Consider the following 20,599-nt stretch of genomic DNA (forward strand, 5'->3'; position numbering starts at 1 on the left):
TCACACAATATTGCACAATTTTTAAAACGTAAAAGTGTAAACAATACATGTTTTAATAATGAACACATAATTTGGAATTTAAATAATGCTAAACATTTCTAGTTTCAGTAATACAATATTGCACAATTTTTAAAATGTAAAAGTGTAAGCAATGAATACTTTTTACAATGAGCACATAATTTGGAACTGAAATAGTGGTAAACAAGGAAAGTTTCAACCACTCAATATTACGCAGTTTTTAAAACGTAGAAGTGAAAAGATTACGATTTTTTTTTTACAATTAACACTTAATTTAAAACTGAAACAGTGGTAAACAATTAAAGTTTTGTCACACAATATTACGATTATACAATTTTTGTAAACAATAACAGACCAATTGAAATTGAAATATTGTGAACAATGCAATTCCTATTCATAATTTATTATACAATTTTTAAAATACGACAATATCGGAAACAACAATGTGCTTGTTTCAGTCAAACAATACTGCCTAATTTCTAAAACCTTGAAGTGTAACTAATACATGCTTTTTACAATGAGCGCATGATTTAGAACCGTAATAGTGATAAACAATGCAAGTTTCAGTCACTCACTGTTACGTAGTTTTTAAAACATAAAGTATAAACAAAGCATTTCTTTAAAATAAGCACTTAATTTAAAACTGAGACAGTGATAAACAATTAAAGTTTTTGTCACACAATATTACGATTATACAATTTCTGTTGACAATAACAGACCAATTAAAATTGAAATATTGTGAACAATGCAATTCCTATTCACAATTTATTATATAATTTATAAAATACAACAATGTCTGAAACAACAATGTGCTTGTTTCAGTCAAACAATATTGCCCAATTTCTAAAACCTAGAAGTGTAACTAATACATACTTTTAACAATGAACGCATGATTTGGAACTGTAATAATGATAAACAATGCAAGTTTCAGTCACTCACTATTACAGTAGTTTTTCAAACATGAAGTGTAAACAATGCATTTCTTTACAATAAATGCTTAATTTTAAACTGAAACAGTGGTAAACAATTAAAGTTTTGTCACACAATATTACGATTATACAATTTCTGTAAACAATAACAGACCAATTGAAATTGAAATATTGTGAACAATGCAATTCCTATTCATAATTTATTATACAATTTTTAAAATACAACAATGTCGGAAACAACAATGTGCTTGTTTCAGTCAAACAATACTGCCTAATTTCTAAAACCTAGAAGTGTAACTAATACATGCTTTTTACAATGAGCACATGATTTGGAACGGTAATAGTGATAAACAATGCAAGTTTCAGTCACTTACTGTTACGTAGTTTTTAAAACATAAAGTATAAACAAAGCATTTCTTTAAAATAAGCACTTAATTTAAAACTGAAACAGTGGTAAACAATTAAAGTTTTTGTCACACAATATTACGATTATACAATTTCTGTTAACAATAACAGACCAATTAAAATTGAAATATTGTGAACAATGCAATTCCTATTCACAATTTATTATACAATTTTTAAAATACAACAATGTAAACAAACCAATTTTCAAACACAATAAGACACAATTATAAAGTAAAGTAGTTTAAATAATTCAACATTTACTCACAAAATATTCAACTTTTAAGAGAAGAGTAAACAATACAACTTTCAAGCAAAATAACACTCAATTTGAAACTGAGCTTAAGTAAGCTATATAATTTTAAACTTAATCAGGGCATTCGATTAATTAGTAATTTTATAACATTTTGTTTCTCTAAGATAACTATAATCAATGTAGTAGATACATTGGCTAATTAACTATCTAATACACACGATGAATTGGATAATTTATTAGTCAATATATATAGGCTAATAAACAACAGCTTATAAATCTACAGCTTATAAATCAATGTATAGTTTGTTCATAAATATATTAGATATAATTTATAATTAATTTTACTTTTCTCCCTTAGCATAACTACATTTTTTATTCTATCAGATTCTCTCATAATAAATCTAATTATTATGCTGAACTTTTTTCGTTAGTAAATAAAACAAAATAATTAAAAAATAATAATATGTATAATTATATTTTACATACTCATCGTAGCATGGAACATATTACATTTTTGAACTAATGTTTTACTTTTTGCATATAACAGATAAAAAAATTTGTTCTTTAAGCCTGTCTCTTAATGAGGAAGAAGTTAAAAATATTTTTAATGAATAAAAAAAGCATAAAAACTACAAAGAAATTTTCAAAATAATTCATGTTTTAAATTAATTATAAAGTTAAACCGGTTAATGATTAAGAAAAGAGTAACTTAAAATCGCAAGGAAAATATTTACATCGACTCTTCAATGCTTCAGAAATTAAATTGATTAAATTTATTTCCATTCTCTGAAAATCAAAAAGAAATTAGATATTTATTACAAATTTAATCCCTTTAATTAGTATTAAAAGTAGGATTGCGCTAGTCTTATATTATCATATAAGATTAGTAGACAATAGACGTACTATATGAAAGAATGGCTGGAAAAAAACTTAAACAGAGTTCAGATATTTACCAGATATTTAATTCTTTTAACTAGTATTGAAAACAGAATCGCACTAGTCTTATATTTTTATATGAGACTAATAGACAATAAACAGAGTATATTAAAGAATGGCTTAAAAAAATTTAAACGGTGCTTAGATATTTACTAGATATTTAATTCCTTTAATTAGTATTGAAAATAAAATCATAGTAGTCTTATATTGTCCTATAAGACTAATGGACAATAGATAACCTATTTCGAAGACTGCCTAGAAAAAAACGTCGAATTTGATCATGACCTTGACCAAACCCCCATCTTACATTTCATCAAAAAAGAAAGAAAGAAAGACCACTCCATCAAATCGTTCTGGAATAAATTGCCATCCATTAGGTGTTGAGGGCCTCCCTTCTACTTAATGTGTCTGAGGTCAGTGGAACACCAAAACAGGTACCCAATGACTTCCTCACTGCCCTATATAGGCCAATTCAAAACTTTTAAACCACAAACAAAGGCAAGCCTTGCACTTGAACTTGGAACGTTTTATTCTTTTGCATTTCAATTGAGCTTTTGTAATATGAACGTTCTCTTTGCGGTTGGTGTCTTGTGTTTGGCGCCTTTTCAGGTAAATGGCCATGGAAGGATGGTGGAACCCCCAGCAAGGAACACTATGTGGAGAATGGATTTTGTCGCACCTGAAAATTACGATGATACGGAATTATTTTGTGGTGGACTGAAGGTTAGTGTGGAATTAATCGTAATAATTCATTCTGTAAAGTGTTAGAAATATTGAAATGTGTTGAACAGTAATATCTTTCGATCTTGTTTCAAAATTTATTAAGTTGTTAAGTTAAACCATATTATCGTACTGGTTAATATTATGGTACTAAGTGACTACTTGAACAGAAACGTATTGTAATTAAACACGCTATTCAACGTGCAGCTAATTTGCACATTATTATAGTATCGATATTATGGTTCAACTTCTTTGAAAGAAAACATCTTAAAATATAACCTTAAAAAACTATGAATGAGTTTCTATGATACTTCTTAACGGGATGAATTGAACTTCACATACGATATTACATACTTGTGTTTAAATTATTAGACTTGTATACTTTGTAAAGAAAATTCATAAAGATATTTCACTCATTGAATTAATGGTTTTAAATAATAATTGATATTTTTATTATTGAAAAATAAAAATAATAAATATCACTAAAATTGCAGTTTGTGAATACAGGGATTTTCGTTACTTCCGATCATTTTTTATTTAGAAAAAAAAAACATAATTCCCGTTAATAAAACCAAAGTATATACGCGGTATTCAAACCTTTCATTCAATAATTCTTCAGTTCATATAGTAATGGTTTACCGGCAATTCTGGTGCTAAAATTACCAGATTTTATCATACATTAAAAAACCGTACTTTGTTGTTAACTTTGTCAAAATCATCCCTTAAGTGCTGCGATAAAAATTGCTAAGCTTTTTGGAGTTCCCATAAAGTTGGAAACACGGTAAACTTAACAAATTCCGGTAGGTTTGATCATAATTTTTTTTTCTCAGTGTATAAGTGGATAAAAATTAACAAAAACATTTTTCCTACTCTTTTAGAATGATTTAAATACAAAGTTTATTAATCTAAACATGTGAATTTACAATTTATTTATTTATGAGATGCTATATGATTTGCATTTTTAAAAGGTTTAAGCAAAATCATTATTTCATGGCACTCGGTACTTTTCTCCTGTTCACCTGTACTTTTCTGTTCAATATTTTTCAGTATAATGTACAATGTAGAATCTTTTATAAATATATCTGATTAAAAATGAAATGTTGGACGTAAATTTTTATTACTAAAAGTTAAAATGAGTACTACTAATTTTTATAAATAAATGTTTGAATTTTTTACTAGTTATGGGAATAAAATAATAAGTAAAAGTTAATTGTTATATGAATTAAAGGGCACTATATAAATTCAATTTTCTGAAATTCATATTCTTCTGAATTTCACTGAAATTCTTATTCTGATTTTTCTAGTTTTAATGCATGAAATTTGGAGGAAACAAAAGCTTTCTTGTGATTTTTATTTGTTTAAAGCATTAACAAGTTCATAAATACCTCTACATTTAAATAACATTTAATTTTACATACTTCTAAATAAAACGTCTAGTAGAGGTCGAGTTTTTGTTAGAAGAAGTTTAACTTTTTATTTTAATTTTCAAATAATGCTAAATTTAAATAATTTAAGTACTGATTTTAAAATATCTGATACATTCCTTACATAAATTTTGAAATATTAAAACAGATTAAAACTCTTAACTTCATGTTTTATTTACAAATGGCAGTTCTTTTTTAATCATCATTAAAATGCGTAACAAATACTATTAAGACTAATATATTTTTATTAATTATTCAAGAAAATAGGCAGTACTAAATGCACGCCGAGACAGGACTTAAATTGATATTTCAGAATTGCATCATGAATTTTTATTTTAAGGTTATTTTTCCGCACTCTTAAAGTTTTTAATGGCATGTTTTTCGAAATGAATTTAAAAAATAATTTGTTTTTCTAAGAATAATTGGTCTTTATCTCAACTATAGTAACAAAAATAAAAATGTTTTCAATGATTATTAAATTTGAATTTAACATGTAATAAGTATGTTTGCTTTTTTACATTATGCATTCTTACAAAAACTTCACTTCATTAAGAATATATTCATCAATTAATGCAAAATTTTAAAAATATATTTTTTAAATAGTCTTATTTTTATTAGACCATAAGAAATAAAAGATTTCTGCTTTAATAGATTAATTAATTATAAATCGTTAATTCAAAATAGAACTTATAAATATTTTATCCATTTGAGTAATAAGTAATTCAAGTATTTATTGAATTTTCATTTTCATAGAATAACCGAATTGCTTTTATATATATAACTAAATGTAGAAAAAAATGCTATTAAGTATGTATTAGAATAGAAAGTATATTGATAATATGCATTTAGTTAAAATTTTATTAGTTAATAAAGGACAATATTTATTATGCTTTTTTTTCAAAATATTAGATGTTCGTGTTTTAAGGGAATACGAAAATATTTTCAATTAACTCCTACAAAAAATATTTATAATAAAACTATCATTCACTTTTATAATATTATAATTTTAAGTACTTTAAATACAAAACAACCTTATTTTTTAAAAGTTGTTCTTACCTTAAACCAATGCTACAAAGCATACACAAAATTTCAAAGTTGTAATTATATTAACGTCACCACAACTATGTAACTCTGTAATTTAATATATACTTTTAGAATAATATTATTTTTATCTTAGGTAACACACGAAGACAACGATGGAAAATGCGGACTTTGCGGAGATCGTTATGATTTAAAGTTACCTAGACCACATGAAACAGGTGGAAACTTCACATCTGGAATAATAGGTCGAACATACCAGCCTGGCCGAATCTTAGATGTGATGATTGAAATTGTCGCCAACCATAAAGGGTACTTTGAATTTTCTCTTTGTGAAAGGAACGACCCAAATGAAAGAGAAACCGAAGAATGTTTTGAGAAAAGAATTTTGAAACTGGCTGATGGAACAGGTACCAGGTTTCATATTCCGAGAGATGACAATGGATTCTATGTGGTACCCATTGAAATACCCAGAGATGTCAGTTGTTCCCATTGCATTTTGAGATGGCACTGGAGATCGGGTAACTAATTTTGATTAGTAATTTTTCAGATTGTTTTCTAAAACAATTCTTAGATTTGTTTCAAAGCAAAGAAAGGAATAGAAAGAACACATTGAATGTTAGGGGCTGTCAGTAAATGATGTCAAGCTTGAAGGGGAGGGTGGGGTGTGAGAAATTGTGACAGATTGTAAGAAGGAGGATGATAGGGGGTACCAAGAACTGCGACATCCCACTGAACTGGATTGGCGATGGAGATGGGGTAACGGATTTGCAATTTGCTGGTTGTTTCTTAAAACAATTGGTAGATTTGCTTTAAAGCAAATTAAAGAATAGAAAGAACACATTGAATGTTAGGAATCATCGGTAAATGATGTCACCCTTGAAGGGGAGGGTGGGGTTCGAGAAATTGTGACAGATGGTAAGAAGTAAGAGGAAGGGAGTAACAAGAAGTGAGACATACATAGAAGAAAGCTGGTTGCGCTCAGCGTGTAAGACTCGAAACTAGATTTCCCTAAAGCTGTTCTGAGAAGTTTTTTTCGTCGTAAAAAATAACGCCTTTTAGCAAATAATATGCTTTTTTATGGCTGTTTTGAATTTATAACTGTTACGATTGATTACTGAAATGATTATTTATAATGTTGACTTAAATGATTCTACGCGGCAATACCTCAGGAAATTTGCAATTTTATTTTGTTAATTTACTATTTACTATCGAAATTTTCATACTCATCAACACAAATCTTTCCAAAAACAGTAATAACTCAATTTATTTGTTGAAAAATGTTAGCAAATTCAAAAACCAAATAGCTTTCGGGCAAATAACGATTTTTATTCGTCGACTTTTTGGCAACCGATAATGAAATCGTATACATCTCTCGTTGTGATAATTGAAATAACTTAAACCTTAACTATTTGTTTAAAACATTTAAAAATTAAAATAAAAAGTTTAAATAACACCACAATAAAAATTTCTTAAATGTTTTTTATCTCTAAAAACTATATTCTTTGTATGTATCCAATGATATGATTGCTCTAATTGTTTCAAAGATATAATGTTCTGATTGTTTCCATTGTTTCAAAGATCTAATGCCGTGATTGTTTCCATTGTTTCAAAGATCTAATGCTGTGATTATTTTCATTGTTTCAAAGATCTAATGCTGTGATTATTTCCATTGTTTCAAAGATCTAATGCTGTGACTGTTGTGCAACTTTAAGGCTATGATTGTTTATATTTTGTGCACCTTTAATGCTGTGATTGTTTACAATATTGTGAAGATAAAACGAGGCAGCTGTTTACCCTGTTCTAAAGATATAATGTTATAATTGTTTTCAGTGATGCTAAGATTGACGCATACATTAAGTGTTATTGCCATTGTTATTTTCGATACAAATATGCATTTAAGAATTTGTCGTTCTACGCTTATACCGTTTACATAAAATCGAAGGAATTGTCATTAAAGGAAATAAAAATGTGTTTGAATTTTGGATAAGCAAATAAATAAATTTATCAAATAATAAGCAAATAAATAAATTTAAGCAAATAAATAAATTTATCAAATAATAAGCAAATAAATAAACTGGTACAAATATGCATTTAATAAGCAAATAAATAAATTTATTTGAAAAGTTTAACCAAAAATTAAACTTTTCAAAAGTTTTAGATTGAAATAATTTCTGCTGATAGTTGATTATGCTACAGGATTTAATAAGCGACGTTTTAAAATATTTTCAAATCTAGTCAAATAGAGTTTACTGGACGAAAATCAACTCTGAAAACTTTCCATTACTTATCCAAGATTAAATTATTATGAAAAACATTATTATTACAAAAACCCATCGTCTTATAAATTTATTTTGTTTATTCCAGCGAACAACTGGGGCGATTGTGACAATGGCACGAAGGCTGTTGGGTGCGGGGCACAGGAACTCTACCGCAACTGTGCAGATATTTCTGTTCTTGCTGGGGCAGGAGTGCGTGGTTCTGCTGCATTTAATCCGAGACCGCGAGGGCCAAAGACAATGAAGAAATACCACAAATTCCATTCCAAAAGCATTCCATACCATCGCAGACGATAGTTTGGATAATCAACTAATGTTATTTTTAAAGAGTACAATAGAATGAATGCATCATACTGATGTTCAAGACTCGAGCTGGTCTTGAGTTGTGATACTTGATTTGTTCCATTTGTGGGGAAACGAGCTGATTAAATTTGTTTTGTTTGAAGTGACTGGTGTTGTGATTTATTCCTTTATTTTCTTAAATACAGTATTTAAATGTTTTTTAAAAAAAATCATCGTTTTCTTCCTGTTTTCAATACTTGTTTTTAAAATTTATAGTTTAAATTGTATATAACCTATTAATTCTATATATATTAATTGTTAATTATAAGTTAATTCTATAATATTTTTCAATCATTTAAATTTTTCATGTATATTATGACAAATTAAACTGCACAGTATAACTAAATGTGTTATTTATTTACTTTAGTTTTTTTTTTTTTTTTTTTGTACTAGCATTATGCTGTTAGTGGTTTTGTATTACTGGACATAATTTGTGTGCTTAATGGAGGCAAATATATAAAAAAAAAACTTATACTGTGGTTCTTTTACTGTTTTTACCTTCCCTTAGACTTATTGGATGATCTAAAATTAGTAATTTCCAACTCCAAAGTATCTTTAGATTTTAGAATCATGCAATTTGGAGAGAAAAAATATATTTTTCAAAATAAAAAATAATGCTTCGATTCAAAATATGTGCTGCTGTTTCAATTCTGAAAACAATGAATATAGTATATATAACATATAATTAATGTATATCATTTTAATTGTATAATATATATTAAATATATTAATTAGATACATATATCTATCTATCTATCTATATATTATAATAAATGATAAAGTAAGTACTTTATTTTTGAATATACTCACTAATGCATATGCAATTTTTCTAAATTGTCTGTAAAATATATTTTTGTCTCAATTATTTTGGTTTTTATAGTAATAAAACTTAAAATAAAGATTGAACAATTTCTAAAAGCAATCTTTTTAATAAAAAATTTTAAAACTTAACAAACCATTCGGCTTTAAAAGTCGTTGTAAATAAAAACAAATAATACAAAAAATTTAAATACATTTTACACAATTTGAATATCAGCACAACCTCTGAAAAACTCTTGTGGTCCACATCCCATCCGACCTTTATTGGTGCCTGGGCATTTACCCCAATGGTTGGCTAAAAAAAGAAAAATATGCCAATTTTTGTTATTTAATTTAAAAAAAAAGTTAAATTGCATGATATTTTTATTACAATACTAATGAGAACCAATATAAAATGTCTATTGAATCTAAACGAAAAATGATGCATACAGAATTAAATAAAGTTTAATACGTAAGTATAAGAATGCTTATTTATCAATCTTATAGTTCACAATTTAAATAACAGCCACCAATAACATCAATGATGAGTAACTTAAATCCTTGAATCATTTTCGAGATTTTTGAAACTAAAATATAAGTTTTATGATTTTTCAAAGTAAATAAAGTATTCCCACAATAGCCCGTTGTGGACCATGGGGGTTAAGTTAGTACTTAATGACCAACGATATGATTGTAGAAATAAAGAAAGCATTGTGCTCAAGCCGCTTTTACTTCCCAGACAAGATGGTACTCATCAATCTGATGCTGGGAGGGCATAAGAGGACGCTATACTGCGGAAGAAAATTTTCGTGGGAAATTCTCTTTTCCCTTCATTACAAATTTAAAATTTAAAAGAAAGAAAAAGTAAGTTTAAGAGAATCTAGTGCAAGTCATCAAGTTTCAATTACTGAAAAAAAATACTTCAAAATATTAAAATGCAAACAATTTATTAGAAGAGAAATTCTCCATTGCGTAAGCTTAAGTTATCATTTCATAATGTATTTCCACTTGTATATTTAAAAATTTTGTTTTTAGCAATTGAAACTTCATGACTTTCTCTAGGTTTGTCTGATTTCATTTTTTCTACTCTTTAAATTTTAAATTAGTGATGAACGAGAAAAAGAACTTGAGACGAACATTTTCTTTCGTGGTATGGCGTCCACTTAAAGCCGCCACTAGTGGTCGAACCCCATTTCTTCAGAATGACAGATCAGTATCATAACCACCGAGTCATATCAATACATTAAGGGCAAGATAAATATCTGAGAAAAATGACTACTTAGGAAAAATCTATTCGTAAAACAAGCAAAAATCGTTGATAAATCTAAATAATTAGTAAATCAAAATAATCCATTAACAAAAGGAATCAAATACAGAACAAAAGAATCCGTTTAAAATATAAAAAGATCATAGGCGGAGGGGATCTATTTTCGGAACAAAATCATCCACTGTCAATATAAAATTGGATTAAAATAATGGTAAATATGATCTATCTATCTATTGGTAAAATTAAAGAGCATTTTAGTAATGAAAACTTAATAATTGATACAAAATAAAACATTAAAAAAAGTTAAAAATTAGAAATAAACTATAAAAACTCTTATTAAAAAAATTTTTCAATTGTGAGACAGGATAGTAGGATATTAGAAATAAACTATAAGAGCTCTTATTAAAAACCTTTCAATCGTTTCGTAGGATATTAGAAATTAACTATAAAACGTCTTATTAAAAAGAACTTTCAATCAATTGGTGGGATATTGAGACATTAGAAATAAACTATAAGAACCCGTGTTAAAAAAAAAAAATTCAATCACTTGGTAGGATATTAGAATTAAATTATAAAAACTCGTATTAGAAAAACTTTCAATCGTGTGGCAGGATACTAGAAATAAACTATAAGAGCTCTCATTAAAAACCCTTCAATCGTTTCGTAGGATATTAGTATATTATAAATTAACTATAAAACCTCTTATTAAAAAAAAAACTTTCAATCATGTGGTAGGATATTGAGATATTGGAAATAAACTATGAGGACTCGTGTTTAAAAAAAAAAAATAAATAAATAAAAAATAAAAAAAAAACTTTCAATCACCTGGTAGGATATTGGAATTAAATTATAAGAACTCTTATTAGAAAAAACTTTCGATCGCGTGGTAGGATATTAGAAATAAACTATAAGAACTTTTAATGAAATAACTTTCAATTGTGTGGTATGAAGTTAGAAACAAACTATAAGAACTCTTATTTAAAATACTTTTAATCGTGTGGTAGGATATTAGAAATGAACTATAAGAACTCTTATTAAGAAAACATAGGTAGGATATTAAGATATTAGAAATGAACGATATGAATTCTTATTAAAAAAGACTTTCAATTGTGTGTTAGGATATTAGAAATGAACTATAAAATTTCTTATTTTTTTAAAAAAAAAAAAAAAAAACTTTCAATCGTTATGTAGGATATATCTTACCGCATTTCCAGTGCCATTGCAAAACACATCTATCACATTTCAGTCCATCTGGAAGTTTAACATCGACCTTTACAGCTCCTTTTTGTCTTCCCAATTCGTATTTGGTACCACTTCCATCGGCTAGTTGTAGGGGATACTTATCCAAACAATCTTGGTCAATCTTAACTCCATCCTGCACTGGGCAGAGTTTAAATTCAAAGTAACCCAAGTGGTTGGCGTGAATGATGGTCGTAATGGTGATCACCTCGCCAGATTTATAAGTCTTGACAACAATTCCCTTTCCGTAGATCCCGCCGTCTTCATTGGGTCTAGGTTCGGGTAAATCCCAAGGATCACCGCATATGCCACAATTACCCTTATTTTTTGTCCAATGTCTCTGAAAGTAATTTATGAAACATGAATATCTTTCAATAAATGAAATATCAGTAACATAAAACTGCGTATTGAGGTTAATATTTGGGGAAGGAATCTGAATGAAGGGAAATCTGAAAATCAACTCTAAACTTTAAACTACTATAAAAGCAATTATATTCAAATCTTCAATTATCATTACTGTTATCATTTCACAATGTAAATTATTTATATATTTATATACAATTCTCTCTTTTTTTTTTTTTTTTTTTTTTTTTTCATATTCACCTTTATAACAAAGCAACCAGAGATAGAAATGAACTTCCTGCTGATCTTTCAATCTCCTGTTCGAGTTATTTCTAGCAGATGGCAGCACCATAAGCCTTTAAACCATTCTACTATTCTTCATTCTTTACGCATTCTTATCAATAAACAATTACAAAATACACATTTTTAAGCATATTTTGTTTATTAGGAGCTTTTTATTTTATTAATTTAAACTAGTTCTCCTTAAGGAAAAAAAAAAGAAACAGGTACTTACTGAAGATTCTTTTTGACTAAAAGTTTTAATAGAATTCTTATTTTTAGTGCTGCCATCTTAAGAGTAATACGGAGACCAATTTATATAAAAATTGATGCTCAAAATCTTATCCAAGCAGAAGCTCGTATTAACAATGCTACTATGACTTAATTTCATAAGCAGTAATTTAAATCTTATTTATTTCAAGACTGTAGAGGACATGAGGAAAAAACTTTTTTCCAGACTGTAAGAGTATTAAAATATTTTTCTTTTAAAAAAAAAAGATACGACAGGAAATTTTAAAAGTACAAAAAAAGACCTAATTTTTATGTCGCCATCATGCACGAAATTCTGAAAAAATTGCATATTGAAAAATCATTATGCAATATCTGTAGAGGATATATATGAGGAAAAAAACTTTTTTTCTAGACTGTATGCGTATTAAAATATTTTTCTTTTAAAAAAAAGATAAGACTGGAAATTTTAAAAGTACAAAAGAAGACCTAATTTTTATGTCGCCATCATGCACGAAATTCTGAAAAAATTGCATATTGAAAAATTTGCACATTGAAAATTTGCTAGTAACTTTTAATTGTGTAGAAGAAAATTTTATAAAATTAGATATTTAATACAATTTTGTGCATTAATACAGTTTTAGCATAATTAACATTTCAGAAAATAGATTTTGTAATAACGTAAATTTATTTTGTTGTTTATCCATTAATCAGATATAAAACAACTAACAACTTATTAAGAGACTCTAAGCTTCGCATAATTCATAAAAAGTTTTTATAAAATTGATTTTTATTTCTAATTAAAAGGCAGATGTTTTTAATAATATCACTTTAGTAAATATAATTTTAATGGCAATAAATTTAATTTTTATTAAAATAATTTTATCCTTAACACACATTAACTATGCCATCTACCTTTAGAAGACAGGGATGTACAGTGTATTTATACTTGATGAAAAGTAAAAAATGTTATACGAAGAAAACATTCTGGTAAAAATATCCTACTGTAGGGAAGTGACATTTCTGGTTAAAAAATAAGTAAATAAACATTTTTCAGAATAATGAAATAATATGCGGTATTCGTATCAATTATTTAGTAATTTTGTGTTGATATGCTAACGGTTTGTCATAAAATTCTGGTTCTTAAAACCATAGTTCTTTTTAGCACACAATTAGTAAGAAATACAAACTGAAAAATAAATTTGACCAAATAAATTATTTTTATGAAATGTTCTCCGTTGATGAATGTCCATGATGAAATAACAATTTTTGGCCACATTTATTAAATTTTATCACATGCTATAAAACCATATATTGTTAGTTTTACCATAACATTACCAAAGCACTTCGGTAAAACTCACCAAACTTTTTTGGTTTTCCCATAGAGCCGGAAGCACGATAAATTTTACCATATTCTGGATAGTTTTGACCATACTTTTTTATTTAGTGTATAACTATATTTATAGTAATAATAAACTGTTCTAGTAAATTTTTTAAAAAAAGTGCATTAAAGTTCTTATAAATTTTATTCCATTTTCTTTGAACTAGTAGCTTTTGTTTTAGCTAGTAATATCTTAAAATCTCTTTAAATCTGCATTTTTTTTCTTCCTTTTTTTAAATTAAAGTTAATTTTATACAATAATTGTAAAAAGAATGGAATAAATTCGTGTACAACTGACCCTGTAATGAAGGGAAAGAAAAATATTCTTTACTTTTTGTTTCTTACGGTATTTTCTCTATTCAAATTTTTAATTTTTGAACAAAGTTAAAGATGTTCTTAAAAGGAAGAGTAATTTTTCGGTATTTGTTCAATGGCTTTAAAAAAAAAAACTTAGATGAAAGATCTTTCGCAGATGCTGCAATAATCTGTAGCCTCTGCTGCCGTGCTGGAGAGTTTCTGCTACCGGGCTCACTGGTTAAAGCGAGTTGCTAATTCTGAAAATCGTCATTCAAATATACCGACCGAAAAGAGTGCTCAATTGCTAATACCAAAAATGTACTTAAAGGTGAGGATGCTGACTTATTAATTCCAAAAATCAGTTTTAATTTTTACCAACTGGTGAGAGTGACGAATCACTAAAGACAAAAATCGTCTTTCAAGGTGTCGAATCGCTAATTCCGAAAATCGTCTTTCAAATATGCCAACCGATAAGAGTGCTGAATTTCTAATACCAAGAAGGTATTTAATGAATGTACTGGTGAGGATGCTGACTTATTAATTCCAAAAAACCATTTTTCATTTCTACCAACTGGTAAGAGTGACGAATCACTAAAGACAAAAATCGTATTTCAAGGTGTCGAATCGCTAATTCCGAAAATCGTCTTTCAAATATGCCAACCGATAAGAGTGCTGAATTTCTAATACCAAGAAGGTATTTAATGAATGTACTGGTGAGGATGCTGACTTATTAATTCCAAAAACCATTTTTCATTTCTACCAACTGGTAAGAGTGACGAATCACTTAAGACAAAAATCGTATTTCAAATATACCAACCGATGAGAGTGCTGAATTGATTATGCCAAAAATCTATTTTCAAATCTACTTACTGGAAGCGGTCTCTGAATTATTCATTGAAAAAAAACACCTTTAATCTGCACTAACTGGTAAGAGTGACAATTTACTAAAGCCGAAAATTGCCTTTCGAGGTGCCGAATTACTAATTCTAAAAGTCGTTTTTCATTTTTACCAACTGGTAAGAATGCCGAATTGCTAACTGGTGAAAGTATCGAACCTACCAACTCCTGGGAAAGGTATCGAATTACTAAATGTAGTGGTAGCAGCAATCGATTACTAATCATCATTTTAATTAATGATGCGATTGACTGTTTATATTAACTTCAAACATAAATAAGCTGTTCAACGATGGGTACAATTAAATTAGATATATATATATATGTTTTCTTACTGTGATTCCGCCACAAAACAATTCATTGTCATTCACATTTGTTGCGGTTTTGAATCCGAAACGCCACATGGTGGACCGTCCTGGAGGGTCTTCAAGTCGGCCATGGCCTAATACTACACTAACACACACCCCTAAGACTAACCATTTCAACATACTGATTCCTTCCACTATTGAGATTTGTATCTAAATAAGATGTTTACTTTTTCGTTATTCTTGTCTAATGAATACTGCTTAGGACCTCTTTTTATATCTTCTTATCTGTACCCTTCGATATATTATCAAGGTGAATGATAACAATTATCAAAATGCTAAAAAGAAACTAGTGCAAACTCGCGAGGACTAATAATTTACTAATATCTAAAATTAATTAAATGTGCGATTGAAAAATAAGGTAAGATTGCGATTAAAAGTCGAGTAACTTTGTAAACAGGGAGATAAAAATTACACAAGATAAATTTTTATTATTTTGTAATAACTGATAAATGATTAGCTGGTAATGGTTTTGGAAAAAGACAAATTTTTATTCCTTTATTTTTTAAAAAAAACGTATTTTTGAGGAAATATATATTGTATGTATTAAAAAATGCGTAAAACAAAATCAACATTCATTGATATATAAGTGGACATTTATTGTGAATGTATCTTTTAATTGTTTACTCGTTTTCATTAACGTACTTTCCTGTCTATGAAAATGGGATCTTGCAGTTAAATTTTAACCACTTTCTGATTGGCTAGAATGTATAAATTTCATGTTAATCGCAAATTTAATAAAAAAAAATCTGACTTCTATTAGTATAGTTAATTGGAAATTTATCCTTTTAAGTTTTTACCTTAAATTAATTTAGTTTTTTAAATTTTTTAAATTATTTAATTAATCAAGTTTTATAACATAAACTTTTTAATGAATAATGAATTCATGGTAAAATGAGCTTAAGTTATTAAATGAAATTACATTGGTTATAATAAATATAGGAAAAATAAAATACTGACCATTACTTAAAAAATTCAGTTCTTAAAATTTAATGAGACTGACACACATTATAATGCACAAAATAACGTATAAAATAACATAAAAAGTGAAAACAATACAATTATGATGTTACAGAAATTAGCATATGTATGAAATGAATAAATCAGATGTGTCAGTATAAAATAGAAAAAGTACCTTCAGTTAGAGTATGATCACCTCTAACAACACAAACATCGATGAGTGCGCTTTTAATTATGCGGTCTGCCAGTTCCGTTACAAGTGCGAGCCATTCCTTTTGCAAAAGCAGTTTCAAGCATGACAAGGGTCTGAGGATGAGAATTGAGAGCACCTACACGTCTTCCTAAAGCATCACAAACATGCTAGATAGAATTTAAGTCCGGTGATCGAGCTGGCGACTCCATGAGCTGAATTGTTTTCTGCTGAAGATAATCATCCACGATGCGATCGCTGGTCGGCGCTGTGTTATCGTCCATAGGCTTGTGCTGAATATGTAGCACAAAATCTCCACCTATTGCACAAGCCTCTAGGCACTCATATAATCAAGGATATCACCTCTACATACGTGAGCATTCATGGTTTCACGCGTAAAGCAGTTACGTCATTATGCAGGGCTGTGCATCCACCCAAAGAAATACCAGCCCACACACAGACACTGCCTCGTTGGCATGCATCTCTTCCGCGGATGTTTCACAGATGATATCAGGTCCCAGATTCTCTCCAAATCAAACAACTCTTACTATCGGCTTAAGGGCTTAACCTGGACTCATCTGTGAAGAAATAAGTCCTCCATTGGTCAGTCGTCTAGTGGACATGCTTCTGCCCCTGACTAAACCGCTCCGTTCTATGGCGTGATGTGAGTGGTAAGCAAATGGCTGGTCACCTAGCAAACCAACCACGTTCGTGTATTTTATAGTTTGTGTGCGGTAAGGACTCCCCCAGCCACAAAACCTGAGACCGTCTGCTGATATTTAAACAAGAAAAGCGCATTTAAGGGAGGATAACTTCTCTTCCCGTTAGACCGGAGAAAAAGATTACCTTTCTTTCGCCGAGCCGAGCCAAAACCTGTCCTAAACAGTGACCCCAGAAATAGTTCGCTACCATGGTCACCGCCACCGGTCTAGACAAATGGCTAGAGGAGTTCTTACTCTAGGCAAACAATACCCACTGTAGACGGTGACACCGATCTTCTGGTGGCTGCATTAAGAGATGACCCGATCTGATCTGACTCTGAGTTACGGTTCTATTTCTTCGTGCACATACGATAAAAATCGGTCATTGGTGCTCGTCGTAGGGTTTGTTCGTTCTTGGCTGAACCTTCTGGAGGCAAAACCAGTGATTAGAAATTTTCGCCTAAGTCTACGAACCACAGAAAGACTCATATCTAGACATCTGGCAACTTCTATCTGATTTTGTCGTGCCTCTGGCCTTCTAATAGCATCGCAGCTCTTCAAACAAATGATGCCTAGAGGTTATTGTTACATATTGGCTATCTTAAATTTCTAATTTCAGAAGCAGAGTAAAATTCACAGGCTTTGCGATCAAACATACAATTTTATGATCATTGTTGTAACGTCATTCTATTGCAGCGCCACTAATTTACCCATTGCAGTTTTATTTAGTGACTCTTTATTTGACAACATATTCAAATTTCGTTGGGAAGGGCTTATTTTTGGGAGAGCTATCGCTATTTTTTAAACTTTTCTTTAATTAATGGTAACCAAAATGAAATGACAAGAAAACAAATTTTTTCCTCTTAACGTAATGATATTAAATAGAATTATAAACTGAAATGTAAGTGGGCCTTTTTAACTGTGTGTAAAAAAAAATATATCATTTATTTTCATATCAATGTTAGAAACTAGAAACCTAAAGCTAATACATTTTAAAAAGCACTACAACAATAATTATTTTTCTTTTTTTTTTCATGATGCACCAACAATATTGTTTTTTACACATTCTATTGGCACTGGATAATACTGTGATACATACTGTGATACATACTGGATAATACTTTTGTTGCATTGATATAAATATTTGATCTTGCCTAGTTTGAGTGAGGGGATTTCAAATCTGAATTTAGATTTGCTCTTGAAGCAATAATTTTTTAAATGACGTTTTAGTCTACTTTTTGATGAAATGTATAAGCTTAAAAAAGTTATGGTCCAGTAATGGAACAGAACTAACAGAAGATCCATTGTATAGGTACCAATGCCCGGAAATGTCATCGTACGCGGCTAGTGGTGCTTCCCCTGTTATGGCCAGCTCAAAACCACACCAAGAAACAGTTCAGAATTGGGAAGTGTCCCAAGCGTCACGTGACGACATTTGCTGGCATAGGATCCTGGACAATTTCAATCATAATGATATGCCCTAACTCCCCTAGACATTTGTCGCAACATTTATGCAATCACTGTGTTACTTCACTGTGAGGTTTCACTGTGTTATTTTTAACTACTTTATCAGTCGGATAAATGCATTTTTAATTATAATTTTAATTCATTTTTTTCACAAGATTAAACAAACAAAAAGTCCTATTTATGGAGATATTTTTGTAATTATATGGTGATTTTTTTAAAATTATGCGAGAAAAAAACTATAACAATATGTATGGTCAAAAAAACTATAATAATAATATAAAATTTACCTTGTTTCTGGCTCTATGGGGACACCAAAAAGATCGGTACATTTTTACCGAGGTGCTTTAGTAATGATTTTGGCAAAATTAACTATTAAATATGGTTATATAATTTGTGATGAAATTTTGTAAATGGAATGGATGAAATTTTATGCTCGTAGAAAACTCACCGATATATGATTACTTTCAACTAAATAGATAAAACTTTTTAAACTATTTTATTACCTAAGTGAAAAGCCGACCCAATTTCGAGTTTACGACTACTGATGTTCAACCCCGGAGCCTGGTAATTTTGAACCCAATCCAGAAAACAAGGGAACTCTTGGATCGAGTATTAAGAGAATTTGCCACCGTGGAGGACTTTTTGATGGAGCTAACCCGCATTTGCGTTACATGGAGAGGAAGATCACGAGAACTTTAGCCTGGCGGCAAGGGGATTCTAACCCATGATCCGTCTACCACTGAGGATATTTCACGTCAAAACTGTGGTCGGTGCAAGCCGGATGTGGAATTCGTGTATCGACAGGGATTCGAACCCGGTGCGCCTCATTGGAAGGCGAACGCTCTGTTCCCTGAGAGATTGCCAATCATCTGTCCACTAATAGAGTGAGATGGAGAACTATAATGATAGAAGCCCTATGCTACAGTTCGGAGTGAATAGGAATATGCACATGTATCTCCTTTTTACGGCCATCTAACCTAGACATAACCTATTAGTAAAAAAAAATCGTCTTGTAATCAAAAAAGACTTTTTTTTAATTTCATTTTACTAGTCATCATTTTTTGAGAATCTAAAAATTTAGCAGAGCTGTTGACTACTTAAAAAAGAAAAATATTGAGCCGGCAATTAAAAACTAAAAGCATCAAATAAAGATTATTTCTTGAGAATCACAATAAAATTTAGTGGCCCTGCTAATTACTTAAACTAGTTAAATGTTGAGCTAGAAAATTAACGGATATCAAATAAACAAAAATTAGTTTCTATTTCCTTTGCTTTCTCAACATTAATATATTTTATATTTTTTCAATAAAAAAAAATTAAAGTCGGAGATATTATTATCTTGTTCAAATATATCTACGACAAGATAACAATCTGATTTCTGAAAATTAAATATTGAATTCTGATAAGGTTGTTTTTCTGAAAGTGAAATAGGGCGTAACAACAAGAGAAATTTTTTTAAGTAAAAAAAGTACTGAGAATCAACACATGGTGTATAATATCTTTATACTTATATCATGAGAATAATCAGATGTAAGCATCATGTTTTAGATTGAATATTAAGAAACAAACTTAATCTTTTGACTTCAATGAAGTGATAAAAACTAGATAAAAAAGAATTTATTCTACTTTAAAATTCCGGAGGCAAGTTTTTCACGTTGTGGGTAGGAACTAACTAGATTAGTTATAATAAAATTCACTTTCTTAGAATTTCATTGATTTAGTTCAATCACAAGCCTGAAATCATTTTGAAAATTTTAATACAGTAAAAACTGTTATTATTTTTACAGAAAATTGTACGGAGGGCTAACTATTGTGATAACAAATCTTAACATAAATTAAATTAAAAC

The 20,599-nt window shown here is 29.1% G+C and overlaps 2 protein-coding genes across 2 annotated transcripts; one reads left to right on the forward strand and one right to left on the reverse strand.

Annotated features, from left to right (window-relative positions):
• Positions 1–2,858: 2,858 nt before the first annotated feature.
• LOC107439214 (uncharacterized) lies at positions 2,859–8,447 on the forward strand. The gene is made up of 3 exons (XM_087160382.1): positions 2,859–3,264; positions 5,863–6,244; positions 8,091–8,447. The coding sequence occupies exons 1-3, from the start codon at positions 2,944–2,946 to the stop codon at positions 8,297–8,299; spliced, it is 912 nt and encodes a 303-aa protein (XP_087016508.1). The 5' UTR covers positions 2,859–2,943; the 3' UTR covers positions 8,300–8,447.
• An 806-nt stretch (positions 8,448–9,253) lies between these two features.
• Positions 9,254–15,612, reverse strand: LOC107439213 (uncharacterized). Its single transcript, XM_016051729.5, has 3 exons — positions 15,405–15,612; positions 11,613–11,988; positions 9,254–9,458 (listed from the first exon to the last, which is right to left on the reverse strand). Exons 1-3 carry the CDS (start codon positions 15,555–15,557, stop codon positions 9,361–9,363), a joined length of 627 nt encoding a protein of 208 aa, XP_015907215.1. The 5' UTR covers positions 15,558–15,612; the 3' UTR covers positions 9,254–9,360.
• Positions 15,613–20,599: the final 4,987 nt, after the last annotated feature.

The sequence above is a fragment of the Parasteatoda tepidariorum genome, chromosome 4, assembly GCF_982258835.1.
Source record: "Parasteatoda tepidariorum strain Cologne lab strain chromosome 4, Ptep-v5.0, whole genome shotgun sequence".
Taxonomy (NCBI): domain Eukaryota; kingdom Metazoa; phylum Arthropoda; class Arachnida; order Araneae; family Theridiidae; genus Parasteatoda; species Parasteatoda tepidariorum.

What these genes read in the sequence shown, in the direction of transcription:
- LOC107439214 (XM_087160382.1), top strand. Translation starts at nt 2,944, where the DNA reads ATGTGTCTGAGGTCAGTGGAACACCAAAACAGGTACCCAATGACTTCC. An exon ending in TATTTTGTGGTGGACTGAAG is followed by an intron (nt 3,265 to 5,862) that starts GTTAGTGTGGAA and finishes TTTTTATCTTAG; the next exon opens with GTAACACACGAAGACAACGA. An exon ending in GAGATGGCACTGGAGATCGG is followed by an intron (nt 6,245 to 8,090) that starts GTAACTAATTTT and finishes TGTTTATTCCAG; the next exon opens with CGAACAACTGGGGCGATTGT.
- LOC107439213 (XM_016051729.5), bottom strand. Translation starts at nt 15,557, where the DNA reads ATGTTGAAATGGTTAGTCTTAGGGGTGTGTGTTAGTGTAGTATTAGGC. An exon ending in TGTTTTGTGGCGGAATCACA is followed by an intron (nt 11,989 to 15,404) that starts GTAAGAAAACAT and finishes AATTACTTTCAG; the next exon opens with AGACATTGGACAAAAAATAA. An exon ending in GCAATGGCACTGGAAATGCG is followed by an intron (nt 9,459 to 11,612) that starts GTAAGATATATC and finishes TTCTTTTTTTAG; the next exon opens with CCAACCATTGGGGTAAATGC.